Here is an 11997-nt window from a genome sequence, read left to right as displayed (position 1 = left end):
CATCTTCTGGGCATGGAGTAGGGGGGTCACTGGGGGTGTGAGGGAGGGAGGTAGATGTGAATTTCCTGCCTTGTGCAGGGGGTTGGACTAGATGACCCTGGTAGTGCCTTCCAACTCTATGATCCTATGATTCTGTGATTTCAGATTCGTGCGCAGTGTGGGGAGCCACAAGATGTTAATGGATGGGAAAAGGGAGAAAAAGGAGGGGAAGGGAGGGAGGGAGGGAGGGAGGGGAAGGGAGAATGGAAAAAAAGATGGGGGGAAGGAGGAAGGGAGAGGAGACGGGGAGGAAGGGGGAAGTGGAGGCCAACTAAAAGAACCATCGCTGTCCTCAACCATAAGCATTAAAAATTTTGTACACCATTGCAGAAGAAGATGAATTGGTTTTTATATGCTGACTTTCTCTCCCACTTAAGGGAGACTCAAACCGGCTTACAATCACCTTCCCTTCCCCTCCCCACAACAGACACCCAGTGAGGTAGGTGGAGCTGAGAGAGTGTGACTAGCCCAAGGTCACCCAGCTGGCTTCATGTGGAGGAGTGGGGAAACAAACCCAGTTCACCAGATTAGCCTCCACCGCTCGAGGAGCGGGGGATCGAACCCGGTTCTACAGATCAGAGTCCACTGCTCCAAACCACCGCTCTTAACCACTACAGCACTCTGGCTACACCACACTTGCAGAGGTGGTTCTCTGTGTCATGACCCTGGTTCTCCTTAGCGGTCTCCCATCCAAGTACTAACCAGGGCCGATCCTGCTTAGCTTCCGAGATCTGATGAGATCGGGCTAGCCAAGATCTGATGAGATCGGGCTACCCTGGCCCATCCAGGGCGGGGCTGGCTGAGAATACAGGGCGGAAAAAGGAGTAATTCTCCTCCCCCCCCCAAAAAAAAGGTGCAACCCTCCCTTCCCCCTGGCCGGTCGAAGGGTACATACTGTGGCCGCTGGTGTAATGCTGGAGCTTGTCGGTGTACTCGGAATCGGCACGCTCAAATCCTCGTCTTCTGGAAGGAGAGCACCGTGCTGAGCGGGAGGCAGATGGACTAGCAGAGCAGGGGGGAGGGGGGGCAAGGCTGGGCTTCAACTCTCAGCCCAGAGAAAGAGCGTAGTCCTCCCCCCTTCCCTTCCTCGAAGCCTCCCCCTCCCCGAAGTCCTTCCCTGCCCCGCAAGGCTGGCTTGGTGCTCAAGCCTCCTGCGTGGGCCGCGGGTGGAACTTGCGGCTAGAACCAGAGAGGCATCATTGTGCGCATGTGTGCCCCTGTGCCACATGCTGCTGAGATATGCCCCGTGCCCCCCTTCCGCCCCCCACCTATATTCCCCCTTTGCAATCTGCAGGAGAAGAGTTGGTTGTTATATGCTGACTTTCTCTACCGCTTCAGGGACAATCAAACCAGCTTCCAATCGCCTTCTCTTCCCCTCCCCACAACAGACACCCTGTGAGGTGGGTGGGGCTGAGAAAGCTGTGACTGGCCCAAGGTCACCCAGCTGGCTTAAGGTGGAGGAGTGGGGAAACAAATCCAGTTCACCAGATTAGCCTCCGCCGCTCCAAACCACTGCTCTTAACCACTACACCACGCTGGCCGACAAAAGAAACGCCGTCTGCCATGGCATCTTTCCTTTGTGATGTCGCTTTCATTCTCCAGCCCCAACATGCCAACGTCACAATAAGGGGCCAACGGCGGCGGCCCCTTCACCTCTGTTATGGTATCTGTTCTGGCCTTGACTCCGCCCCCTTCTTCTCTGTGTAGCCCCTCCCAGTTTTCCTACCTGTTGCACACCAAGATGATGACGACCAGGGCAATGAGGAAAACCAGCCCGGCGGCCGAGGAGCCGATGATAAGGGGGAGTTTCTCCTGGATGCTCGTTTGATATTCGGCTGCGGGGGAAAAAAATATGAGAACGAGGGTGTTAAGGCTTGATGGCGTAGGAGCGCACTGACCCAGGGCAAATCCCAGCCTCGCTTGTCCCAGGGAAGCTACCCACAGAGCCAGATTTATGCACAAGCTAAGTAAGCTTTAGTTCAGGGGGTCGGATTGTAAGGTGCCTCTAAATAAATAAAAAAAGACAATGTTATCATTTTTTGGGGGGGGGTGAAGTTATGGGGCCTCTCATACTTGATGTAGCTTAGGGCTTCAGCATGTCTTATTCTGGCCATGGCTGTGTGCCCGGTTAGAATCATAGAGTTGGAAGGGTCCCTAAAGGCCATCTAGTCCAACCCCCTGCTCAATGCAGGATCAGCCTAGAGCAACCCTGACGAGTGCTTGCCCAGCCTCTGCTTAAAGACTGCCAGTGAGGGGGAGCTCAGCAACTCCCTAGCCAGCCGATTCCACTGTTGAACAACTCCTACTGTAAAAATTTTTTTACTAATACCCAGCTGGTACCTTTCCGCCCGCAATTAAAACCCATTATTGCGAGTCCTATCCTCTGCTGCCAACAGGAACAGCTCCCTGCCCTCCTCTAAGTGACAGTCCTTCAAATATTTCAAGAGAGCAATCCGGTCCCCCCTCAACCTCTTCTTCTCCAGACTAAACATTCCCAAGTCCCTCAGCCTTTCCTCGCAGGGCTTGGTCTCCAGGCCCCTGATCATTCTCGTCGATCTCCTCTGCAACCGCTCAATTCTGCAAGCCCATTTATGCATGGCCTTTTCCTCGTGGTCACCCCGCTGACTACTTCAGGGCTTTGCTTTGATTATGCTTGCATTTTCCAATTGTCAGAAATCGCCTCACTCTTCCGGTGCACTTTCGCAGGTTTTGCCCATGTTTTCTGGATTCGGGTTTAGCCGACATCCAGAAAATGCGAGGGAAACATGCAGAGAGAGCAAGGTGACCTCTGATGGTCGGAAAATGCAAGGGTAATCAAAGCCCTTCAAATACTTCAAGAGAGCAATCCTGTCCCCCTTCAACCTCCTCTTCTCCAAACTAAACATTCCCAAGTCCCTCAGCCGTTCCTCCTAGGGCTTGATCTCCAGGCCCCTGATCATCATCCTCGCTCTCCTCTGCACCCACTCCATTCTGTCTGCATCCTTTTTGAAGGCTTTGAAGGTTCTTACCTTCCGTCATGGTCTGGAAGTACATTTTGCCGCTGTAGCGCCCGTAGCCCGCCACCGTGCGTGCCCGCACCTGGAAGACGTAAATGGTGCCAGCTTTGAGGTTCTGCACTGTGACAGTGTTGGTGGGGCTCTTAACCGCTGTGGCGTTGAACTCGCTCAGATCCTGCCACAGAAACAAACACCGGTTGACACCTGAGGGCGGAGGGGGGCCGAGCCCTCGAAGACGCGAGGATTTTTTTTTTTTTGCGCCCACCTTATAAAGATTGGTTTCAAATTATTCATTTGGCCTGGAATTGCCACGGGACTTACGACAAGTTTTTGACGCGGTTCCTCGTCAAAAGATCCAGAGGCAATTTTGCACTCGTGGCATAAGAGGACAGACCCTCTCGTGGTGGTTTGGAAGTGCCATCAAGTTGAGCCCGTCGGCTTTTCAAGGCAAGAGACGAACAGAGGTGGTATGCCATCACCTGCCTCTGCGTATTGACCCTGGACTTCCTTGAGGGTCTCCCATGCAAGTACTAACCAGGGCTACCCCCCCCCCCACATGCTTAGCTTCCAAGGTCTGAAAAGATCAGGCTAGCCTGGGCTTGGATTAGTTAAGGATTAAGCAAGATTGTGGGGGTGGTAGCTGCCCAGTGGTGCCAGGTATGCATTTACCTGGCCACGTGGCATGCTAGCTGTGAACTGCCTGCCACGTGCAAAGCTTCCTGCTTCCAACAATAGCCGCACAACCATTTTTGCCCCAAAGCCAGCTCCAGAAAACCCAGCAGAGCAGCTACTTTCTCCTTCCATTTTTTCACTTCCAGCCAGTGTGGTGTAGTGGTTAAGAGCGGTGGTTTGAAGCGGTGGAGTCTTATCTGGAGAACCGGGTTTGATTCCCCACTCCTCCACTTGAGTGGTGGAGGCTAATTGGGTGAACTGGATTTGTTTCCCCACTCCTCCACATGAAGCCAGCTGGGTGACCTTGGGCTAGTCACAGTTCTCTTAGAGCCCTCCTACCTACCTCACAGGGTGTCTGTTGTAGGGAGGGGAAGGGAAGGTGATTGTAAGCCGGTATGATTCTTCCTTAAGTGACAGAGAAAGTCGGCATATAAAAACCAATTCTTATTCTTATTCTTCCCTGGCACCAAAACTCAACTTAACACTCCCGATTTTCCAAAGGGGGGGCATCACTGAGTGGGAAAAGGGCTCCACTATGCGATATAGGTCAGGACCTATTTATCGGCTTGAATAACTGTGCCCCCCCCCCAGCTCCCACTCTCCTATTGCGATGCAAAAATAGGTCATTGGAAGGGAAGGGAGAATTCACCCTCAGTCATTTGGTGGTGGTTGGGGGGACACGTCTGCGGTGTCATTTAATCGTTGTGTTTTAATTAGCTTCGCTCCCCCTCCATCACACGTTCCCCTTCCCCTCTTGATTTCGGCATTTGCTCCGTTTCTCCCACCTGAGGAAATTGTCCGTACGCTAGAGGGACCCTCCCTCACGCTCCCTGAATTTCTGCCTGCCTCCTGAACCCCTCATCAGTCTGCCCCAATTGGCCACACTCCCAATATAGAGATGAAGCCTGCTTGGGTGAATGATGAGTTGGAGAAGGAAGGGGGATTCAGAATTGGGCCCGCTATCCTCAACTACTGTCTCCAAATAAGCTTTGCTCAGGAGATGAAACGAGGAGGGGAGGGGCTGTGGCTCAGTGGTAGAGCATCTGCTTGGCATGCAGAAGGTCCCAGGTTCAATCCGGGCATCTCCAGTTAAAGGGACTAAGCAAGTAGGTGATGTGAAAGACCTCTGCCTGAGACCCTGGAGAGCCGCTGCCGGTCAGTGTAGACAATACTGACTTTAATAAACACCACTCTTATCTTGCACTATGCAAAAAGCAGCAGGAAGAGTCGGTGGTAAAGTCACCAGAGACAAAGGGGTCAAGAACCCCCCTCCCCATCTCAACTGCACTGGTCTTACGCTTTGGAGGGCAATCTCTATGGCCACATTTTTAAAAAAAAAATTCCAGGGAGAAACTGCAGGCGGCTGAGAATCACGCAGAGTTCCTCACCGATAAAGGGAATATGTGTTGGCTCACTTCCCTTTCTTTTTTGAACGGCTCCCAGCAACACTCTCCAAAACTATATCAATGTTTCCCGATAAAATTTAACACATACGTTTTATTGTAATTTTCAGTTTTCCGTTTCAAATTGGTTCCCTGCGGTAGAGACATTCAAAACCACTAATCGTGTCGGCCCAAGAGGAAAACGGAAGCTAGTTCCAAAGAAATGCTCCCAGAGACGCCATATAATGCAAAAACCTCCACGGAGCTCGAAATTCCAGTTGTGCCACACTCAGATGTGTTCAGGTACAAACCTGGGGATGAGAACTGTGGAGAAGAATTTCTGTTCCCATTTATGTCTGTGTGTGTGTGTGTTAAGTGCCGTCAAGTCGCTTCCGACTCATGGCGACCCTATGAATGAAAGTCCTCCAAAATGTCCTATCTTTGACAGCCTTGCTCAGATCTTGCAAATTGAAGGCTGTGGCTTCCTTTATTGAGTCAATTTATCTCTTGTTGGGTCTTCCTCTTTTCCTGCTGCCCTCAACTTTTCCTATCATGACGGTCTTTTCCAGTGACTCTTGTCGTCTCATGACGTGACCAAAATACGACAGCCTCAGTTTAGTCAGTTTATGTCTAATGAGGGCTAATGAGCATTGCTTCTCTGGAGCTTTTCTGGAACATCCATGGCTGTTCCAATCTCATCCTGCAGTGTGCTGAGTCTCCCCACCCCCATAATACCCCACTGTGGGGGGCATCGTGCACAACAGAAGAGATCTTTTGCTTTCACCACCGGGAAGGGGCCTTGGCTCAGTGGCAGAGCATCTGCTTGGCATGCAGATAGCCCCAGGTTCAATCCCCAGAATCTCCGGTGAAAAGATCTGGCAGTAGGTGATGTGAAAGACCTCAACCTGAGACCCTGGAGAGCTGCTGCCAGTCTGGGTAGACAATACTGACCTTGATGGATAGACCAAGGGTATGACTCAGTATACGGCAGCTTCAAGCATTCGTGCATTCAATGTCAGCTACAACCTTCCCAATGAAGGTCTCTGTATCTCAGTGTTCTCCAGAAAATGGAGATTCAAGACTGCTCAACCAACTGCCTCCCTTGTCATGCTCAAGACGGATATTGGGCATTATAAGGTAGAGAACAGATGAGTGCCCTCTGGGGGAGCCAGACAAAACCACTGCCCGCTGGGCCTGTAACCCAGATTTCCCTACTGGGCACCAGATTTCCCTACAACAATCTGTACTTTGGAGCGATCAGGACTTGGTGCTCTACTCATCCGTAGCAGTGAGCCTTTTCTCCCACTTGTTTCCTTTATTGTTACATGGACTGCCATGTACTATGTTCCGCTCCCAAAATTCAAGTATTAACTAGGAGAATTTCTAACGTGAACTCTGGATTCGAAGCATGCCATTTGCGGCAGTCTCCAGTTCTTCTGTTCGCTACAGTCTTTTTCCTGCTTATGTTCCCAGTATGCATGTGTCCGCTGCTATAAGACGGCCAAAAAAAAAAAAAAAAAAAAAAAACCCCAATTTTGGTGCGACTGTGCATACTTTCACAGAGGAATTCTTATTGTGTGGTGTTGTATAGGTGCCAATGCAATTTATCACGGTTTGATGTACACACATCCGAAAACATTGATAATTCTACACCAGTGGGAGGAAACACTGCTGAAAAACAATCTTTACACAACATACGCACAATCGCATCAAGCTTGCTTTTTTGTAGTGTTTAGTCATTACACTTGTGCATACCGCTACAATGGCAGAGGATGGAAGAGAGCGCCCCTCCCAATCTGTTACCTTCTCGTAGTATTGAAGCTCATAGTCCAGGATGACTCCGTTGGGCTGGTCTGGCTGCGACCACGAGAGGGTGATGCTGTCCACGGTCCGGCTCACCTGGTGCATGATGGACACGGCCGAAGGGGCTGCAAGAGGCAAAGGAAAGCATCGAGAATGATCAGTGGCTCTCGGCTCTTGGAATTCCCACCAAGGATAGAAGAAGAGTTGGTTTTTATATGCCAACTTTCTCTACCACTTAAGGAAGAATCAAACCGGCTTACAACCACCTTCTCTTCCCCTCCCCACAACAGACACCCTGTGAGGTAGGTGGGGCTGAGAGAGCTGTGATTAGCCCAAAGTCACCCAGCTGGCTCCATGTGTAGGAGTGGGGAAACAAATCCAGTTCACCAGATTAGCCTCCGCCACTCATGTGGAGGGGTGGGGAATCGAACCTGGTTCTCCAGATCAGAGTCCACCGCTCCAGACCTCCGCTTTTAACCACTACACCACGCTGGATGGAGATGCTCGAGCCAGGCTCTTGGGAAATCTTTGGAATTGCTCATCCGCTCTCCCCCCTCCCCCAATCTGGGCAAAGCATCTCAAGGTTGTCATCGTGTTCTGCACGCCCTGCCAAGCAAGCGAGCCATATATGGCCTGCGACGGCAGAGTGGGTGCGGGCCCTACAGTTGTAGCTGCGTCTGTGTTGTTTCAGTGGCAGGGAGCAACCATATAAATTTCACCTCCCCTCCACCCCATTCCATAATACCAGAAGCTGGAAGGGCGCAGCGCAAGCCGATAGAATCGACAGCCGTTAAGATCCGAAACAGACAGAAAAGGAAGTCCTTCTTCATACAATGCACGTTTTATCTTAGGGAAACGAAGCCTCAAGATGTAGTTATGGCCACTGGCTTAAAGGGCAATGGGCCAATTTATGGAGGAGGGGGGGGTGTCTCTCGATAGCAGAGGTTCCCAAACTTTTTATTTATTTATTTATTTATTTTTCACATTTGTAGTCCGCCCTCTCCAGCAAGCTGGCTCGGGGCCGATTAACATCATTTAAAAAACTTTACAAGCATATAATAATAACAATAAAACTATCAATAAAACCAAGCCTTAAAACGATAACCAAAGATGGCACATTTTTGAGTCATGGAGCACTTTTCAGGAGAGAAATTCGTCGCGGAGCATGAATTTTCAGCAAGCACCTATATACTAAACTGAATGACAGTAGCATTTTTCTTTCCAATCTCTTCATGGAGCACTAGGAGATGTTTCGCGGAGCACCAAGTGCTCCTTGGAGCACAGTTTGGGAACCTCTATAGCTATTATCCATGATGGTTAATGGTTCCTCCATAGTCAAAGAGTGTATGCCATTAAATCAATACCAGGTGCTCGACGGGGGAAAACAGGGGAAAGTGTTTCAACCTTTGCTTGCAGGTTTTCCTGAAGCAATCTGTATGGTCACTGTGAGAAAGATGCTGGACTAGGTGGACCTTGGGTTTCATCGAAGAGGTCCAACAAGGAAGGTCCCATGCTCTCCAAGGGCATTTTGTTCCCTTGCTGGATGGGAAGATAAAGATAGACCGTCTTGTGTTTGGTCCTGCCAAATATCCCCTGAACACCGGCTGATCAATAGGGTTGCCAGCCTCCAGGTGGTATGGAAATCAAACTATTAATCTAGTGCCCTAAAGCAGGAGTTACAACAAGGAGCAGGCACTTATGGCAAAACAAGCACGAAACTGCTATAGCTTAAACAAAAAAGTCCATATAATATAAGCACAAAAACATATACAGTGGTGATATTACCACATGGCTAATTAAGAATATATTTTATAGAACACATGTTCTGTGAACCATGACTGAACTTCGTGGGATTGCCTGAATAGAAAACGCTTATGCGAAATAGGACTCTACCGGAAACCTATCTTTTTTCGGCACCCTTGGACTTTATTGAACCTAATGGTTTTCTTGATACTGACCTTATTCAGTCTTGAAGTTGTAAATGTACTTACTTATCACCATCGTATATGTTTTTGTGCTTATATTATATGGACTTTTTGTTTTGCCATAAGTGCCTGCTCGTTGTAGCCTCCAGGTGGTGGCTGGAGATCTCCCGCTATTACAACTGATCTCCAGGTGATAGAAATCAGTTCCTCTGGAGAAAAGGGCCGCTTTGGCAATTGGACTCTAAGACATTGAAGTCCCTCCCTTCTCCAAACCCCGCCTTCCTCAGACTCCACCCCCAAAATCTCCCGGTATTTCCCAACCCGAAGCTGGCAATCCTACTGATCAACCTGTTGGTTATCTCCCTGACAGACCTGCCATTTGCTCTAGAAGGCATCAGAGCCTCCTTATAGGGTTGCCAGGTCCCTCGTCGCCATCGGTGGGAGGTTTTTGGGGTGGAGCCTAAGGAGGGTGGGGTTTGGGGAGGGACTTCAATGCCATAGAGTCCGATTGCCAAAGCAGCCATTTTCTCCAGGAGAACTAATCTTTATCAGCTGGAGATCAGTTGTAATAGCAGAACTCCAGCTAGTACCTGGAGGTTGGCAAACCTACCTTTTTCGCATGACTTCAATTGCAACAGGTGATTCTGGCATGATGGGGGTGGCTTAGGAAGGGGGCACTGCCCAGTAACTGTGGCCTCTCCTTCCCCACTACTTTGGCACTTGCTGCAGCTCAGACAAGCCCAGTTCAGTGTTGCTGACAGTCAAGCCAGGAAACCTCTCCCGGCCGGCCGGCCATGATCTCGCTCGAGAAGTCCATCAATCACTGGCTCCTGACTTGCCTGCGTGCCAGGCAGCATCTGCTCTCCTGACCCGGCTGGACCCCTGCCCCTCCTGGCTGGGGCACCCTCCCACCCCAGCCCTCCGCTGTCTCCCTATCCCCCAGCATGGGGGGAAGTTCAGTACAACCAGCGATCCGGGTCAGAGAGGTGTCGGGTATCTCGGAAACGAGCGGTAATTGTGGAAACGGCCCGCCTAACGCTCAGGGCAATTCATTATGATAAAATTGACATGGCTCAGTGGGGAATCCGTCAGACGGGGGAGAATTTGTGTCAGGCAAATGAAAGAACAAAAGGCTTCTTCTGCTCCCGTGGGGTGAGGGGGCGAGAGGAGGGAGGGGAGGTTGCCTCCTCTAACGATTAATAGGGCTGTGTGTCTGGAATAAGGCGTGGGTTGGATCCGGAGCAGCGTTCTGCGGACGGGGGAGATTTGGTGGATCCTCTGGCTGCGGCAGCCCAAAAGGGAGCCAGCGTGGTGTCGTGGTTAAGGGCGGTGGTTTGGAGCGGTGGACTCTGATCTGGAGAACCGGGTTTGATTCCCCGTTCCTCCACATGAGCGGCGGAGGCTGATCTGGTGATCCGGATTTGTTTCCCCACTCCTACACACGAAGCCGGCTGGGTGACCTTGGGCAAGTCGCAGCTCTCTTAGAACTCTCTTAGCCCCACCTACCTCACAGGGAGTTGTGGGGAGGGGAAGGGAAGGCGATTGTAAGCCGGTTTGAGTCTCCCTTAAGTGGTGGAGAAATTCAGCATATAAAAACCAACTCTTCTTCTTCTTCTTCTTTTCTGTTTGTGTGTGGGGGGGGGGCTCTCCTTCAGGAGCATGGAGTCATAAAAATCATACTCCGTGGGCAGAATGCCTTGAGCTGTGGAAATGCAGTGTAGCTTCGAACATAGAAACATAGAGCTGGAAGGGACCTCAAAGGTCATCTGGTCCAATCACCTGCACAATGGAGGAAATTTGCAACCGCCTCCCCAACACTCTCCCTGTGACCCCTGCTCTATGCCCAGAGGAAGACCAAAAACCTCCAGGATCCTTGGCCAATCTGGCCTGGGGGAAAATTCCTTCCTGGCCCCAGTGGCAAAGTAGTGTTGTAGCAATCATCCACAGCTGGATTTTTCCTGTGCAGACAAGGCAATCCAGTTATGCTACAGCAATAATCCATGACCGGATTTCCCTATGTGGACAAAGTAATCCAGTTGTGCTACAGCAGTACTCACAGCTGGATTTCCCCGAGTGGACAAGGAAAATCACTTGTGCTACAGCCATAATCCATGACTGGATTTTCCTGTGCAGAAAAGGCAATCCACTAGCAAACGCAGCCTTTATCACAACAGCAGAGCAACAGCCAACAGTGTGCGGACAGACCCAGGACTGCACAGATTGAAGAAGAAGAAGACGAGTTGGTTTTTATATGCTGAGGAGGAGTTGGTTTTTATATGCTGACTTTCTCTGCCACTTAAGGGAGAATCAAACCGGCTTACGATCACCTTCCCTTCCCCGCCCCACGACAGACACCCTGTGAGGTAGGTGGGGCTGAGAGAGCTGCGACTAGCCCAAGGTCACCCAGCTGGCTTCGTGTGTAGGAGTGGGGAAACAAATCCAGTTCACCAGGTTAGCCTCTGCCGCTCGTGTGGAGGAGTGGGGAATCAAACCCGGTTCTCCAGATCAGAGTCCACCCCTCCAAACCACTACACCATGCTTGGCAGGACAGCAGAGGGGGGTGGTTGCGACGTTGGTAGAACCCCCCCGCAACAAACTCCATTCCCTGCCTCTAGTCACCACACTGGCAATCTGTCCCCTCAGGCCCTTTGTCTCGTTGTGGGTGGGTCGGGGAGGGGGTGGGCAGCCAACTGGCATGCCATCCAAGACACACACACCCCCCCGACCGCATGCCAGCCAGGAAACCACGGCCCGTCTCTGGTTTCCCTTTCAAGCCGGCAACCCCTGCCAGCGCCCGGCCGTTTCGCCGCCAGCTCCTGGCCCTCCCTTCCGTCAGCTGCCAGGTCTGCAGAGTGAATCTCATGCCTCCCCACCACCACCACAGAAGCCCCTCTGCCCCCCACCCCAACCCTGTCCCGGAGTAATCAAAGAGCTCCTTGGCTGCTCCAGCTCGGCCGCCGGGGTTGGGTTACCGGCAGCAGAATCCACCTCTGATCATATTAATCCCCGCAAGTCATGTCGAGCCGTAGAGGCGGCAGCAAAGCCCAGAGAACCGGGCTCCCTCAGGAGCATTAAGGAATGAGCCGCAGAGGCAAGGAAGGAGCAGCTGGAGGCTGGAGGGGCGTGTGTGTCCGGACTCTCTTCCAAACCTCCCCTGAACGCTCTTCCCGGGGAGTCCGG

General features: G+C 51.4%; 1 protein-coding gene across 5 annotated transcripts in view; it reads right to left on the bottom strand.

Moving 5' to 3' along the window:
• EPHB2 (EPH receptor B2) overlaps positions 1-11997 on the bottom strand; it is a 113824-nt gene that overhangs the window by 17114 nt on the left and 84713 nt on the right. For 2 of the 5 annotated variants that reach the window (XM_056865269.1, XM_056865273.1), the window contains exons 6-9: positions 6893-7017; positions 3048-3210; positions 1766-1874; positions 935-1041 (exon numbers count right to left, since the gene is read on the bottom strand). In XM_056865269.1, the coding sequence (XP_056721247.1) occupies positions 935-1041; positions 1766-1874; positions 3048-3210; positions 6893-7017 (504 nt within the window). The remainder of the gene's footprint in view (positions 1-934; positions 1042-1765; positions 1875-3047; positions 3211-6892; positions 7018-11997) is intronic. The other 3 variants (XM_056865270.1, XM_056865271.1, XM_056865272.1) reach the window with 2 other exon arrangements.

The sequence above is a fragment of the Euleptes europaea genome, chromosome 19 (assembly GCF_029931775.1).
Source record: "Euleptes europaea isolate rEulEur1 chromosome 19, rEulEur1.hap1, whole genome shotgun sequence".
NCBI classification, from domain to species: Eukaryota; Metazoa; Chordata; class Lepidosauria; order Squamata; family Sphaerodactylidae; genus Euleptes; species Euleptes europaea.
The sequence above is the reverse complement of the archived record's forward strand: the minus strand, read 5'-3'. Positions and strand labels throughout refer to the sequence as shown.